The sequence below is a fragment of the Lampris incognitus genome, chromosome 14 (assembly GCF_029633865.1).
Source record: "Lampris incognitus isolate fLamInc1 chromosome 14, fLamInc1.hap2, whole genome shotgun sequence".
NCBI lineage: Eukaryota > Metazoa > Chordata > Actinopteri > Lampriformes > Lampridae > Lampris > Lampris incognitus.
This window is the reverse complement of record NC_079224.1, coordinates 15,894,153-15,909,520: the sequence shown is the minus strand read 5'-3', so window position 1 is coordinate 15,909,520 and position 15,368 is coordinate 15,894,153. Positions and strand designations below refer to the sequence as shown.

At 41.5% G+C, this 15,368-nt stretch overlaps 3 protein-coding genes across 3 annotated transcripts; 2 read left to right on the top strand and 1 right to left on the bottom strand.

The window, feature by feature from the left end:
- Nucleotides 1-346: 346 nt before the first annotated feature.
- chmp5a (charged multivesicular body protein 5a) lies at nucleotides 347-5,876 on the top strand. The gene is made up of 8 exons (XM_056293171.1): nucleotides 347-507; nucleotides 1,050-1,154; nucleotides 1,238-1,284; nucleotides 1,407-1,500; nucleotides 3,355-3,426; nucleotides 4,512-4,620; nucleotides 4,787-4,902; nucleotides 5,406-5,876. The coding sequence occupies exons 1-8, from the start codon at nucleotides 439-441 to the stop codon at nucleotides 5,454-5,456; spliced, it is 663 nt and encodes a 220-aa protein (XP_056149146.1). The 5' UTR covers nucleotides 347-438; the 3' UTR covers nucleotides 5,457-5,876.
- Nucleotides 5,877-6,905: 1,029 nt separating this feature from the next.
- bag1 (BCL2 associated athanogene 1) lies at nucleotides 6,906-11,872 on the top strand. The gene is made up of 7 exons (XM_056292650.1): nucleotides 6,906-7,033; nucleotides 8,638-8,763; nucleotides 8,878-8,960; nucleotides 9,979-10,092; nucleotides 10,510-10,617; nucleotides 10,724-10,786; nucleotides 10,896-11,872. Exons 1-7 carry the CDS (start codon nucleotides 6,997-6,999, stop codon nucleotides 10,983-10,985), a joined length of 621 nt encoding a protein of 206 aa, XP_056148625.1. The 5' UTR covers nucleotides 6,906-6,996; the 3' UTR covers nucleotides 10,986-11,872.
- Nucleotides 11,873-11,929: 57 nt separating this feature from the next.
- Nucleotides 11,930-14,328, bottom strand: myl12.2 (myosin, light chain 12, genome duplicate 2). The gene is made up of 4 exons (XM_056292651.1): nucleotides 14,249-14,328; nucleotides 13,734-13,940; nucleotides 12,870-13,031; nucleotides 11,930-12,597 (listed from the first exon to the last, which is right to left on the bottom strand). The coding sequence occupies exons 2-4, from the start codon at nucleotides 13,915-13,917 to the stop codon at nucleotides 12,425-12,427; spliced, it is 519 nt and encodes a 172-aa protein (XP_056148626.1). The 5' UTR covers nucleotides 13,918-13,940; nucleotides 14,249-14,328; the 3' UTR covers nucleotides 11,930-12,424.
- Between the last annotated feature and the right edge of the window lie 1,040 nt (nucleotides 14,329-15,368).

The following is a 15,368-nucleotide window of genomic DNA, read 5'->3' as shown; positions in this document are numbered from 1 at the left end:
TCGTGGTGAACGCTACATCTATTGTGAACTGCCTTACACTATGATTACTGTGTACAGGTATATTCCTCATTACAGATCACACGGTGTAATCAACATTAGCCTGTACTTATGGGGCCTGAACACTCTAAATGCAATTTAATTCCTGTTTGATAGCGTGATTTTACCTGCGCAAGAAATCTGCAGCTTTAACCTTCAGACGGGAAACAATGACTTGTGAAACAAAAGCCTTTCATTGACGGATGCAGTTCTTTCATTTGCCACACGAGGGCGGGCACGTCTAAAACGATATTGGCCACAACCTTCACGTCAGCCAATGGGATCAGTTTGCGTCGTCGTCGCTGCTTCCGGGTGTTTTCTCGAAAGGAACCCCTGTGTTTTTGATACCAACTTGGGTTTTGTTTGTAATTAAAAGGCTTCGGGCCGTTAGACGTCTTGAAAATGAATAGAATATTTGGCCGGGGAAAACCGAAAGCGCCTCCTCCGAATCTATCGGACTGCATAGGCAATGTAAGTATTCTACGGGTTGTAATGCGTCGTTGTTGTTTATCTCGATTGGTGACCTAGCCATCACTTAGCTTATGCTAGCGCAAATATAGACAGACACAGACAGGCGAGGCAGCTAACACCACCCATCTCTTATCAAACGACACTTGCCAGTCATTCTGTTTGACCTGGCTGGTTGTGTGGCAAAGCAACACAAACCACTGATGGCCTAGTAACTGGATGAGATTGTGAAATGGCATGTGTCTATGACAACTACTTTTAAATGGCAGACTTTGACAGTAATGTATTTCGCCCTCTCACTCAGCCAAACATTTACACTAAAGCAACATGTCTGTCAATTCAGCAGCCACCATACGAGTGAGTGTGTGTGTGTGTGTGTGTGTGTGTGAGAGAGAGAGAGAGAGAGAGAGAGAGAGAGAGAGAGAGAGAGTGTGAGTGAGTGAGTGAGTGATTCATTGCTGCAACCCTTCTCACAGGCAAAATGTGAGGCTTTGCAGGTATGACCAAACTTTAGATTTCCTTGTTCCTTCATTTCCTTCACGTAGGTGGATGCTAGGACAGAGTCCATAGACAAGAAGATCAGCAGGTTAGATGCTGAACTCGTGAAGTACAAAGATCAAATGAAGAAAATGAGAGATGGGCCCTCAAAGGTATGATAATGCCCATCAAATTCATAAACTCATTTCTGTATAGCCTTCGTGAACATACATTTCTTTGTTACTTTTATGAATAGAATATGGTGAAACAGAAGGCGATGAGAGTCCTGAAGCAAAAGAGAATGTGAGTCCCTACTTTGTGCAATCTGGCACTGCCACAAGCATGTATGAATAGAACAGACCTCATGCTACATGCATAAATATGTTTCAAAGAGACGTAATTTTATTTCCTCTTCCTTATTGCAGGTATGAAGGTCAACGGGATCAGCTGGCCCAGCAGTCTTTTAACATGGAGCAAGCAAACTACACCATCCAGTCACTAAAGGACACCAAAACAACAGTAAGAGCCACACAAGCAGACAAGTACTGTATATGTAGTTAGGGATGCACCAATACTGATGTCAGATATCAGACTGATACCAGGCTAAAATGGAGTATCCATATTGGAGGTTTTATCTAAAACAAATCCGACACCAAAAACTGAGTAACATGTCATAAATAAAAGCAAAATGGCTTGATTTGCTGCATTTTTGGCACATGTAAGCCTGCATTTCTTTAATGGTGGAAAACAAAACAAAACAAGTCAAGATCAAGTCTCTCCCATTACTGAACTAGGATCGATCATAGGATCTGCTCCATTTTGCCCTGTCCTATAATTGTGTTGGTATCTGGAGCTTATGTAATGACTGCAGCACATTTCAATTTTTGTTTCCACCACACATAAAGAAATGCAACGGTGAGGAAACAATGGAATGTGATGATTCAAAAATCAGTTGACTTTATAAAAGCCAGGACTTGCTTCTTTGGGGCGGTAGTGGCTCAAGAGGTAGAGAAGGTTATCTGGTAACTGGAGGGTTGCCAGTGTGATCCTCGGCCCCTCCGGGCAAAAATGTCGAGGTGTCGCTGAGCAAGACACCTAACCCCTAACTGCTTCCAATGAGCTGGTTGTTACCTTGCATGTGTGGGTGTGGATGTGTGGGTGAATGTGAGGTATCTGTTAATTGTAAAGTGGTTTGAGTGGTTGTTGCAGCTGGAAAAGCGTTATATAAAATGCATTCCATTCACCATTTCTGCACAGGTAAATACAATGTGGTTGCTTCCTCCATTACTTGTTCAGAACTTAGTTAAAGTTGGTGGTTAATCTTTTATGCTTTGCCGAGTAGTCTTCAATCAATTTGTGATGTTCACCACAGCTACGTCCAACTCATGAGATGGAGAACAAGTATTTGGTAGTGCATCCTGAATTTGCACAAAGAAGCAAAGTGCCTGGATCCAACTGAGAAAGAACCGTGTAACCGATGATGAAAATGCTTTCTTGAACTTGTGAGCATGATAAATTGAACCAGTCTTCTGGTTAGCAGAAGCAAGTAGTGAACAGGGTGGTGTGATACAGTACTGCACAGGGCGTTGGTGGAAAAGGGGCAAATATTTACAAGGGCCAACAACCCCATTCATCAACCTTTTGCTGAACCAGTGATCCAGTACCCCCTCCATCGTCACCTGTCAGCTCAAACACACACTCAGCTCTTACCCTGTGCTGTAGTAAACAAAACATTGGAAAATATGCTGCTGGGTTATGCAGAATATCTGAATGCAGACCCAGGCACAGCTGTGTGCAGCACTTAAAAGGCCTATATTGTTGAGGGCCAAGGAGATAAAATCCACACTAAAATGTTTCAGCTCGCGCCTTCCACAGGTGTTGTAAACACCTGGAGGAGGGTGCAAGTTAAAAGATGTAGGTGTTGAATAATGTATTTTCCATCGTTCTTTGTGCTATACAGTTTCTCCCGACCTGTGACCACAAGTGAAGCTGAATTTGAAATCGTGATGCACTCCAAGTGCAACATTTCAACTGGATTTATAACGATATACTAATTTATTTTTTTAATGATAACTTAATATACTGGGTTGAGGAAATGTGGCTGATCTATTATTACCTTTTAAGTGAATGTACTAATGTTCATGGACTCAGTCAGTCAACAAAGAACAAATTAGTATTCAGATGTGGTTGAATCTGACAGAAGACTGAGCTGAAATGGATTTGTGTTGCGAACAAAGAATCTAAGCTTGAAATGCAGAGACTTGAAAGGAGTGATTCTGTCCTTGAGAGAGACTGGTCACATGTGAAAAGACAAATTGGTGATGGTTGCCATTAAAAAATGTGTGGTGTCTGGAATGTGTTTTCTGTTTTCAGGTGGAGGCCATGAAAATTGGTGCAAAGGAAATGAAGAGAGCTTACAAGGATGTAAAACTGGATCAGATTGAGGTATGCTGTTGTCATAAATTTGAATTCAGTACATATCAGCAAGCCATACACAATTCCTTTCCATCCAATTTGTATACCCATGTCATGTTTAAATCAGATTGAGTCTTTATCATACGTCTCTATGCCTATTGGCTGATAAGGAGTCACCAAAAGAAAGAGAATTTGTTGAGGAAAATACAGAAGGCTTTGACCTCCAATAATGCTGTGGACAGCTGGCTTGCTGTTTCTATACTTTCCCATTCATTTGCATTCTGCAACGCCCCTTTGACTTGTCTACTGCTGTACAAAAAGATGCAGTTCTTTTCTCAAGCATGGAGACACTGAGGATAGGCACTCCGAAGCCTTCCACCATTGTTTGCCTACTCCTCCTCTCCAACATATTTTATATGTACCGATTCCAGTACATGTGTAGAATATCTGGGTTTACCTTTACTCACCAGATGAAGTAATAGTTTCTTTCACGTGTTGTTTTACATGGAGTACAAAGGTTTTGTTTTTTTTTCACTAGGGTCTTGCTCATCCACAGTAGCACACAGCTTGATCATGTTCTTTTATTACTTGTTTACAATATTTGGTATCTCTAGGTAAACATGGATAAGTCAATGTTTAATCAATTTTTACAAAAATGGCATCCAAATCTTTTTTTTTTTACTTGCTGAGTAAGTTAACACACTAAGTGAATTTAACTTGGTAGTTGCGTACATGAAACACAGGCATAAGAAGCCTTGAGGAAGTAATAGGACTGTAGAGAAAAATAGGTCTCTCCTACATAAAGTAAAAAAAAGCAGATTTAAAGTTAGTAAAAGATGTGTGTGTAAGATGTGTTAACTAGTAACAAAAAGTAAGATGTTTTTGTAATACATGATTTGATATACAGTATTCACACTACAATATTACATTGAAAGTTATTCAAGCTACATACCTCACAATACTGTAAAAAAAAACTCATCAGTAGAACGATACAGAACTGGGAAATATTGTCTTAAGTGGCTGATATAAACATGTGCGTATGATCATGTTGACAATAGGGCCTCTTGTAAGAGATCACAGGAAATGATCCTAGTCATTTGTATCTGGGTTTCCAGGATTTACAGGACCAACTGGAGGACATGATGGAGGAGGCTAACGAAGTTCAAGAGGCCCTGAGCCGCAGCTACGGCACACCGGAAATAGATGATGATGATCTAGAAGCAGGTGAGTCTGATCATCTAAACCTGCGGTTGTTGCGTTCACATTGGCATTTTAGCTATTTAGTTTGTCACTCCCATCTGTATTTAGGAAGCTAATAGTATGGCAAAAACGATGTGATGCTGAGCCTGGGAGATATGGTTAGAGTTCATTTTTGTGCCTGTATTTGCAGAGCTGGATGCCCTGGGAGATGAGCTGCTGCTGGATGATGATAACACCTACCTGGACGAGGCCTCCGCTGCCCCGTCTATACCCGAGGGAATACCCAGTGACAGCAAGACAAACAAGGTGACAGTCTGTGGACAGAGTGCCTTGAACCACACTTTAATCTATGTGACTTGAGAATTGCTGCCCAGCAAGTGTCCCAAAGTGTGTCAGTGAGCGTGTTTATGAGCACGTAATTTGGGATCCTGTAGAGATGGTACATGCACAGTAAATGCAACATCATTTTCATAGTTTCAAGGATAGGATCATATACCCTGTTTATTAGAAACACAAATCATTAGCTGGTATATATAAATCTTAGCCAATATGCAGTGGAATAGGAACACCATTTTCCAATAAAGTGCTGACCGCACACTGAATAAGATATGTTTCCAAGGTAACATTTTGAACATTGTGTACAGATGTTTGCAGTGATATTTGTGAAATATTTTTTGATTTAGCCATGGCACATATTAAGGGTTTATTCTGAGCAACGTGGAATGGAATAGCAGATAGCATGACTGGAATACTGTATTAAAGAAAATGCACTCATTGAAATATGTTAATATATTTTCCTTTATTTTCAGGATGGTGTTTTGGTTGATGAATTTGGCCTACCACAGATTCCTGCCACATAGAGGAGGAACAGACAGGACAGCTGCACTTCAATTGAAAACACTTTTATAAGTAGAGTAACATTTATACATGCAAAACAGTTTGACCTGAGAACACTATTGTGTCGAAGGTGTCTAGATGTTGGGTTGTGTATTGTTACTACTAGCATGTGGCCTTGTAACATACCATACCTCTTCATTTCGTGCTTTCTTATGCTGCTGCCCCTGCTTTTGCTATTCCCTGGTCCATCGATTATCATAGTCTCATTTATTTACAGTATTAAATTGCTTGGTATTAATTAAGTTATTATTTGTTACCTGTTTTTTGTGTGATGACACTACTTTAAGCCCATTGGCTTAGTCATGACCATTTTGGTCTTTTTTTTTTTTAGTTATCGTTTGTCTGTGGATCATTTCAAGCAAACAATAAATTATTAATTTTGATTTGATATTGAAGCGTTATTGATTGTTGCCACCACCGAGGTGAAGTCCAATAAACACTAACTTTGGTTTCAATGTGTAAAGGTTGAGTGCACTAACATGAAAGCATTTCCAGCATGTTTTGAAGATTTCATACAGCCAGTAAAGTAAACCCCCCCTCCCCCCATACTACGTAAGTCTATTACAAGGATAATACAGAAAGTTCATTGAGTATATTCAGTATAATGGTTGTGATATGAATCGGCTGCTCTTTCCAAAATATTGCATACCACATTAACAGTTTTGCAGCTCCACTGGGGCATTATTATCAAAATGGGGAGGGGAGGGGATTTAGGACCACAAATGTTTAACTACAAAACCTCTCACTTTTTTTTTAAAATTTTCGTTAAGATGTTTCACAGTTCACATTCTTTGTACTGCTAAGGTGCTTCCTTCACTGTGTACTACCTGACAACTGATAGATAGTATATATTGTCCTACGCAGGGGAAAGGATATTTGTTTTCAACTTTTGAGCTTCGCATAGAGTAAATGCATGTACACACACTATACATACCACATGACATACATAGAGAACAGCGAGAAAACAATAAATTGACACAAGAGTTCAGAGGTTGAGTGAGTTCAGAACATCAGTGGCAGAAGGAACAACATTCCTTTTATAACGGGCCCGTGCCCAGGTGAGGGACCTGTACCTGCCACCAAGATAATAGCAACAGGTTTAATACAAAGGTAAAATATGCGGTGCAAATATGGGATGGAAATTAAAGGTGTTCCCAAATAAAAAAAGAAAAGGGTTTATTCACTATTATTTAAATGTGCTGGTTGATTTAACAGCTGTTGGTTTATTGCATTCTCGCACGGATATAGTATTGCCACAGCTGTTTCACTATGGTAACTCAGCACGTCGTCGTGTAAAAACAATACTACATGGAAGCTGATTTGCTTAACGTGCCTCGTCATCGTTCCAGATCCACGTGTGGCTGCCGCGGCGCGCATCCCCGGGTTGGTGTGACGTCGTGGGTAAATGCGAGTGACGTCACCGCTTCCTGTGTGCGAGAAGTAGCAAAACGGCTAGTGGGTGGCGGCGTGTTGTCGGTGTATTACAGAAAGGACCGATCGGAAATGGCAGAACAAACGATTACAGTGACTTGCGCCTACGGTAAACACCCTTCTTGTGCTGCGTAATGTACATGCTAAGTGTAACAACAAGGAAGTTGTATAATTTGTGGCTGGCTGCTGTCGCGCTGCTAGCGTAGCTTGCGGCTAACGCTTGTGGCTAACGCGTCCAGCGAACCTGTTGGACGCTGTAAACGGGCGCAGCGTGGATCGTCGGGAATTCTCAGTCAACGCACAGGACACTAAATAATGCTTTTGTGTGTCCGGGGCTGTTGGTAGAGACGTTACAATCCCTTCATATTTTGGATTTTGCCCCCAGCCTAATGACCTCCCCATATTGGGCCAAAGTATCTCAACCCCATTGGCAGTAATTCCGGCCGGTCAGGATGTTTTTCGTGTTGTTTCATGATGCTTTCTTTGTTTTTTTTACCCACGCCGTGATAGTTCTGCTAATATTGCCTTGAATGGCAACGTCTCGCGTAACGACCCACTTATACGCAGTGTGTGAGAGTCCGAGCCAAAGCGTCGTCTAGTCGCTTTAACTGGGGGCGGCTTCGGTTTACAAAAGAAGAGAACAGTGGGGGCAGGATGGGATGGCGGTATGGGGCAGACGGACACCCGTAGTGGGTGGAAGTTTGGAGCGGGGGAGGGATCAAGTAATTGCTGGCAATGTGTTATGGGGTGTGTATTCTGGGGGGGTTAAACGGTTGATAGATGCGTCCACAACCATGCAACAATGTTATTGAACTTTAATACATAAACAGCTAGTCTTTTAACAAGACAAATGCCTTCATAGCTATCATGGCCAGACGATCTCGTTCCTTTCCATTCGAATTTTGGCCCTCAACAATAAAATAAAACAAACCAGTAAAAGAACAGTTAAGCTTGTAACGCCTTTTACATAACACATTTTCTTTTCATGGACGTGGATTAAAATAAAATAAATCAGTTGCTGTAGTGTATTTGAATAAGAAGTGCATTACTCAGTGTGACTGCTAGGCGGCACTGTAACTTTGCTGTTGTGTTACTGTGTTTGTATCGAGACCACAGAATAAAACGTTGTTGACTGACTAGACATGGCTTCCACCACATCATATATTACAGTTGCCATAATAAAATCCACTATTTCACTAGGCACTAGATGCAGTCTGACCAATGTTTGCGTGAACGGCGTGTACATAACCTACCAATGGTGGAGTGCGAGAAGGCGGGACCTAAAGAGAAAGGTCAAAGCAATGCAAAACGCACACAATGAATGGTGACTGTAGAAAGCAAAAGCTGAAATTTTGAGGGCTTTAGAAATCCCGGCCAGACGCGTCTTTTAGGTCCCAAGAAGAGGACGTATTACTGTAACAGTGAAATAATAATGCTAGTTATATGCCAGTGACATCTCTAAACTGAATACTTAACTCTGCCTTAAACGAAGATTTTAGAGTGATGCTTGAGGTGATGCTTTCGTCCACTACAATAAGGTTGATCAGAATAGATAGTGCAACATGTAAGCGACCAGCTCCTACCTTCACCCATAGGCGATGAGCAGCATGAATTGGTCCAGAATATTGTTAAGGTTAGAAACTTATTTTTCTGGTATTTGCATAATTTCAACCATCCCATCGTTATGTATTTGCATACCTTCTCCCACACCAGGCTCTACAAAGCACAGCATTACACTGTCAGGACAGGATGGGACTGAACCCACGGTGAAAGACTTGTCAGATGCGCTAACTCAAGCCACCGGTGTTCCGGCATCATCACAGAAGCTCATCTTCAAAGGTAGACTGTAGTTACGTCACATCTCAGTGAACCACAACATCCCACTTGACTTTTGTCTTTTTTTTTTTTCTGCTATTAAAAAAAACTTTCATGGTGTTTGTTCTGACATTGCAGGTAAATCGCTGAAGAACATGGAGGAAAGTCTCTCCAGCTTTGGAATGAAACAAGGCTGTAAACTCATGATGATTGGGAAAAGGGTAAGCCCTTGGACAGTTGAACTGATTCTGACATCCTGACTCCACCAACATACAATGTCAGATTGATCTTTACTTTAGCCTCATTATTATCACAGATTGAGTCATTGGTTATACAGGTTTTGATTTAGTTGGGAGTTGGGGTTTAGGTATTATGACTGTTGGTTTGGGGGGGGGTGGACTGTGGTTAAAATAAGCAAGAATGGGAATCATTAGGATGATAAGTTTTTGTGTCATGGCACACTTAACGTTAGCTTTATTACACTGGGTTGGTCTTTATTATGTTTTAGTTCTACTGTGTTAAATGAGCGGCACGGTGGCCTCACAGCAAGAAGGTCCTGGGTTCGAGCCCCGGGGTAGTACAACCTTGGGGGTCATCCTCTGTGTGGAGTTTGCATGTTCTCCCTGTGTCTGCTTTGGTTTTCTCCGGGTGCTCCGGTCTCCTCCCACGGTCTAAGGACATGTAGGTCAGGTGAATCAGCCATACTAAATTGTCCCTAGGTGTAAATGTGTGTGTGTGTGTGTGTGTGTGTATGTATGTGTTGGCCCTGTGATGGTCAGGTGGCCTGTCCAGGGTGTCTCCCTGCCTGCTGCCCAATGACTGCTGGGATAGGCTCCAGCATCCCATGACCCTGAGAGCAGGATAAGCAGTTTGGATAATGGATGGATATGTTAAATGAAGAAGCAGCAGATAAGCACCTACAGTGGCATCATATTACCCACATTGTCAGCACTTGGGGCATTTACACTGAGAACAGTCACTGCTCCCTATTTCTAATTTTTATTTCCCACCTTGAAAGACAGCATATCTAAAGACCATGTTCATTTCAGGAGCCTCTGAAAGATGATGACATCTTTTGTGTTGAACTGGATGACAAAAGGCGGTACGCAATAATGTGAAAGAAGGACTCGGCGCACCAAAATATGGAAAACACCTCCTTTGCTGTAATAACATGTGGTGTCGCTGATGTATTGTGAATAATCGTAGAATATTACCAACATACAACTTTTCTATGAACAGAACAGTCCTGAGGAAGAGGCTGAACTGAAGAAGTTGAAAGACATTGAGAAGTCCGTAGAACAGATGGCCAAAAAGCTGGAAAAAGTAGATGGGGAACTGGCAGGACTCAAGAATGTAAGAACTTAATGCAAACATCATATAATGGGTCATATTGTAATGAATGAAAAAATAACATTGACACATCAATGGTTTGAAATCCTATATGTTGTCTATGAGCATTGCGTGTATGTAGATAGACAAAAAGTTGAATCATAAAAAGACAGACCAGTTTGAGATGAACCCGGTGTAGATACCAGCTCTGACTGACATGAGAGTGTTTCTGCTGTTAGAGACACATGACTAAAGAACAGGCCTGGTTTAGACCAGGGGTGTAATCAAAACTTTCACTGCTCAGCATTTAACCTGCTGACATCCTCTTGACCAAGGGACTGAATCCCTACCAGATCCTTTGTCACTGCTTTGTCATTTTTATACTAGTGAACAATCCAATATCACATTATAATTTCAATATTATGAACCATTTTCATGCAGGGCTTCCTAGCCAAGGATCTTCAGGCAGAGGCGCTGGGTAAACTGGACCACAGAGTCAAAGTAGCAGCTGAGCAGTTTATGAAGATCTTGGAACAGATAGATTCCATGGTAATATATTCCTCTCTAGCCCTTAACACCTGTTCAGACTTTTTTTCTATTGATATGATCACTGCCCAATAAACAACTAACACTGAACTGGCTCCTCTTTCCACAGAGTGTACCAGAAAATTTTTGTGACTGTAAGATGAAGAAAAAAGGTCTAGTGAAAACAGTTCAGGTGAGTATTCATTCAGTTGTGTCTGTGTTTTCCCAGCTTGACTGCTTTCACTTTGGATTGGTGAGAGTATGAGATGAACGTTTTCATCATCATTTATGTGTCTCCTCAGGATTTCCTGGCCCAGTGTGACAAGATCGAAGCTGGGATTTCAGACCACCTAGCAAAGATACAATCTAAAAACCTTGCCCTGGCAGAGTAGAACCAGAAGCCCTCTTTATCATGTTTATCCTCCGGCCAATTGCCCCAAGGACTATACATTGCTCTGTGAGCAACTGAAAACTGTACTGTAAGCTTCGGTTTTGGAGCAAGTCCTTGTCTATTTATTATTGGCATGACATTTGTGAGAATGCTCTAATGAAAAACAAAAAATCCTGTGAACAGGGTGGATAATGACACTGACCATGTTGGGTAATTGTTGGGTGCTCCATTTCAAACAGCATCCCTGGGGGTTCAGTTCTCAGGGATAAGACAGAGACAAGGTGCTTTCTGATATATGTTGGAATACAGATATGCCAAAGTATACAGGCTTTTTTTTCAATTATGTGAAATGATCTCATACAAAAGCAGCTCATGACTGAATACAACTGCCACTGTCAAATGTTTTGTGACAGCGAACTGTTATTACAATTTCATTTTGCAGACGCTTTTATCCAAAGCGACGTACAGCTGAGAGTTAATACAACACAAGCAAGGATCTGGTCAGGAGGTGACAACGCAAGTGAGTGTAAAAAAAAAAGGTTCAAGTCCAATAGGACATAGGTGTCAACAGGCAGTGCACAAAAGCAAACCAAATATTATTATATAATTATTATTATTACCACAAAATACAGCATCTGTTGCGTGAAGAAAAATGTCGGTTTTCACTGCAACATACTTAGTCTTCATATGCCAGATGTAAACAGATGTTAACACTAACTAAACTACAGCAAAGGTAAGTGGCGCACCAGCAACCTTCTTTGAAACCCATGACTGATCCTGTGAATAGCTGCCCACAAAAAAAAAAAAAACTGTTCATACAACTTACGATTTCCCATTTGCTGAAATTGTGTGTGGTATTTCAAATAAAATGACAGACTGAATACATGATTTGAAACTGACCAGTCTTGAAGTTACTTAACTTGAATTATTTGTCAGGTACTGGATTCTCAGCATCAACCTTTCAGTGACCAGGCCACAGCTCTTGTATGGCGTGCCTTCTCGTCAACCCTCTATTACTTGAATTGCTTTCTTTTAATGAATATCACATTGGTAATAGTTTATCCCAAAACTTTAATCAGCTACAAAATACAGAGGGTTCAGCAAACCATGTCATTCACAATAGCACACAACCTCCTTAGTCTCAGCATTTATTTCCAGTGTTATCCACATGCTATTTTCATATATCTTAAGCTTACGCAGACACTTCCTGGTATGTCATAGATGTGCAAATGAGCTATGATTGAGTTGCAGGGAAAAGGAGTCCAGAGGTACAGTTAAACCGACAGCTTATATAAATAACCCAGAACAGGCTATACCACAGGGAATCTTCATATTTTAGGCCAAAATCATTGGCTCTAACTTTTTTCTAAATCCAGTGTAACCCCAATATACACATACACGTGATGTGTTTAAATAAGCGTGGTCCAGCGATAATTGCTACTAATCGTCCTTGTCTTTAGCACCATGCTTGAGAATGCGTGTGAATGCTACATAGTTGAAGTTGCCCTTTTTGTCAATGGGTGCCTCCCTGAAGAGCTCATCCACCTCCTCATCTGTAAACCTGTCTCCCATGGTGGTGAGCAGCTCTCGTAGATAATCCTCATGGATAATACCTGTCAGAAGGAAGAAGTTTTTTGATACTCGGAGAAGATGTTCAGCTATGATTACCAAGTTGCTGCTATCAAGATCAAGAAGTAAACCATAATGACTTCTATTCATTTATACCTACTGCTTAAAAAAGTGATCTATCAACTGTTTGTCTACAAGGATACAGCTTCTTTAGTAATAATTATTTTATTTGCCAAGTGAACAGTTTTGACAACTTGTCTCACTCGGAAGAATGTACATTCAACTGGGGGCCATGCTGAATGAACATTTAACCTACCTGTCCCTTCCTCATCGAAGCATGCGAAAGCATTGCGGATCACATCCTCAGGATCTGTGCCATTCAGCTTCTCTCCAAACATGGTGAGGAACATGGTAAAGTTGATCGGGCCAGGGGCTTCATTCATCATGGTTTCCAGGTACTCATCTGTAGGGTTCTTACCTGGAAACCAATGAGTGAGCAGCATCATTAGGCTTGCCTAATGTAAGATTAACACTACATTACAGGATGGTGATAAAATAGCCACATCTGATGACAAGAAATATATATTCCTGTGTGGTTATTGTGCCTTGGTCCTACATCCCGTGACCCTGAGCAGGATAAGCGATTTGGATAATGGATGGATGTGAATATTAATGTGACAGACATATTTGTTATGTCTCTTGTCTGGGTTCTCTTTTACTTTTGCAGTCCCTATCATTACATCTAATAATGTTCCGATAGCTGGAATCTCTGTTTATTCAGCTTGTGCACTTAAAGGGTAACGTAATACAAGGTTTCAGCTGGTCTCCAGCCAGTACATACTTTTGAAAAATTAGGATATATGTGGGGTGGGGGGAGTCTGTAAAACTGGGCACTGACACACACCTCTGACTTGTGAGATTTGTGATCTATTTATAGTTTCTGCTCACTGATGTCTGATTTTCAAATCATCAGCACTAGCTCACCAAATGAGATGGGATCTGCAGAGAAGCAGGGGAGAACATTTCGACAGTGAGGGGAAGAATAATAACGCCCCCCCCCCCCTTTACTGAAAGCAGTTTGGTGAAGTCATCTTGGCAGATGCTGAAATGGGTGTCCTCATTGATTTTGGGGTTTAATTTTATTCTGGATAAGATCTTGGATAAAGAGCGCGATGTATACCTAAGGAGGCCAACATGTCATGCAGGTCCTCTTTGTCAATAAAGCCGTCCCGATTCTGGTCGATCATGTTGAAGGCCTCCTTGAACTCCTGGATCTGAGACTGATCAAACATGGCGAACACGTTGGAGGTGGCGCGCTGGGGACGCTTCTTGGTGTTCTTCCCCTTGGCCCTTTTGCTGGACATGTTGGTGGCTGGTTTGGTCCCCTCTTTGAGTGACAGATAAGGTGGAGTGAGTGGTGACAGCTGTTATAAGCTTCGCGCGGCAGATGCAAATCAGCCGTAGCTCACTTTCCAGACATTAGCATTGAACTAAAACACACAATGTCTACTTGCCTGAGGCGCAGCATCAAACCACCGCTAAAGACAAACCTGCGCTCCACACCTAGACAGCGCCGGTTCGCTTACCGTTAGCTTCAGCTAAGCTACCTGTGACAACAACTCGTAAAAACAAACGACAACACAAAAGTATGAGTCAACAGACCAACGGCAAAAGTTACCAAAACGTGTCACCAACCTTAAGAGAAAATAGAGCCGTTATTGCCGGATATTTGCGAGCCAGGATAGCCGACCATCGGCGATGTGGTGACAGGTTATATTTACTTCCGGTTTTCCGACACCGACCAATCAGAACACGGCAGAGAGGCTGGTGTGCTTTGCCGCATTCAGTTATGAGCTTATATTATAGAAGGTATAAGTGTAGTTTCCCCCCGTCAAGTAATAAAATAAAAGCAATTTTAGATGACTTAAATGACACTTTCCAAGCGTCCAGGTAAATTGTCTGAAACGAGTACTGTAGTGAATATATATTACCACTAAGTGGCAGCAGTTACAAACAAATTCATTGGAATGGTTTAATGACAATGTACAATTAACTATCTTGCCTATTACATTAATGGACGCCATGATCATTTGTGTGCAGTCCGGATAATCAGCTGGATGCTTTGCTTTGAAAAAGGCCGCAGGCTATCAGCGAGATTTGTTTTCAAGAAACAGTCAACCCAGTGCCGAAGTCACACACACACACACACACACACTGGCAAAAACACTGAATGAACAGTAAAAACGTACATTCATAATTTATCAAATTTCCTTTCTGCCATTCTTGAGTAATGTAAGTGTCATTGTCATAATGTTACTCACTGAAAATTCATAGACACCCAAATGTCACTACTTTGATGCGACCATCATGAAAGTTGTCCAAAGGAGTTGAATCAAGTGCAACTGGACTTGGTATATAGTCCAGTTGCACTTGATTCAACTCCTTTGGATAACCATGACCTGGATGAATGAGAACATTCACAGAAATCGTGAAAGTTGCATTGTACAGCGCAGTCTGGACAACAGCATGTTGGATAATGCCCATTCAGCAACAACTGGATGGTAGTTATCAGGTGTTTTCGGTATTGTTGTGTTATATTGTTGTGATACTTTCCTGAGTCAAATTCTTACTCAAATCCCCTCTCTCTCTCTTCTCTCTCTCTCTCTCTCTCTCTCTCTCTCTCTCTCTCTCTCTCTCTCTCTCTCTCTCTCTCTCTCTCTCTCTCTCTCTCTCTCTCTCACGCTCTCTGTATAGTATATATACATATGTGTGTGTGTGTGTGTGTGTGTGTGTGTGTGTGTGTGTGTGTGTGTGT

Coding starts and splice junctions, on each gene's coding strand:
- chmp5a (XM_056293171.1), top strand. CDS start 439: ATGAATAGAATATTTGGCCGGGGAAAACCGAAAGCGCCTCCTCCGAAT. Junction 508..1,049: donor TATCGGACTGCATAGGCAAT/GTAAGTATTCTA, acceptor TCCTTCACGTAG/GTGGATGCTAGGACAGAGTC. Junction 1,501..3,354: donor TAAAGGACACCAAAACAACA/GTAAGAGCCACA, acceptor TTCTGTTTTCAG/GTGGAGGCCATGAAAATTGG.
- bag1 (XM_056292650.1), top strand. CDS start 6,997: ATGGCAGAACAAACGATTACAGTGACTTGCGCCTACG. Junction 8,961..9,978: donor TCATGATGATTGGGAAAAGG/GTAAGCCCTTGG, acceptor TTCTATGAACAG/AACAGTCCTGAGGAAGAGGC. Junction 10,787..10,895: donor GTCTAGTGAAAACAGTTCAG/GTGAGTATTCAT, acceptor GTGTCTCCTCAG/GATTTCCTGGCCCAGTGTGA.
- myl12.2 (XM_056292651.1), bottom strand. CDS start 13,917: ATGTCCAGCAAAAGGGCCAAGGGGAAGAACACCAAGAAGCGTCCCCAG. Junction 13,032..13,733: donor TGACATGTTGGCCTCCTTAG/GTATACATCGCG, acceptor ATTGGTTTCCAG/GTAAGAACCCTACAGATGAG. Junction 12,598..12,869: donor CTTCGATGAGGAAGGGACAG/GTAGGTTAAATG, acceptor TCCTTCTGACAG/GTATTATCCATGAGGATTAT.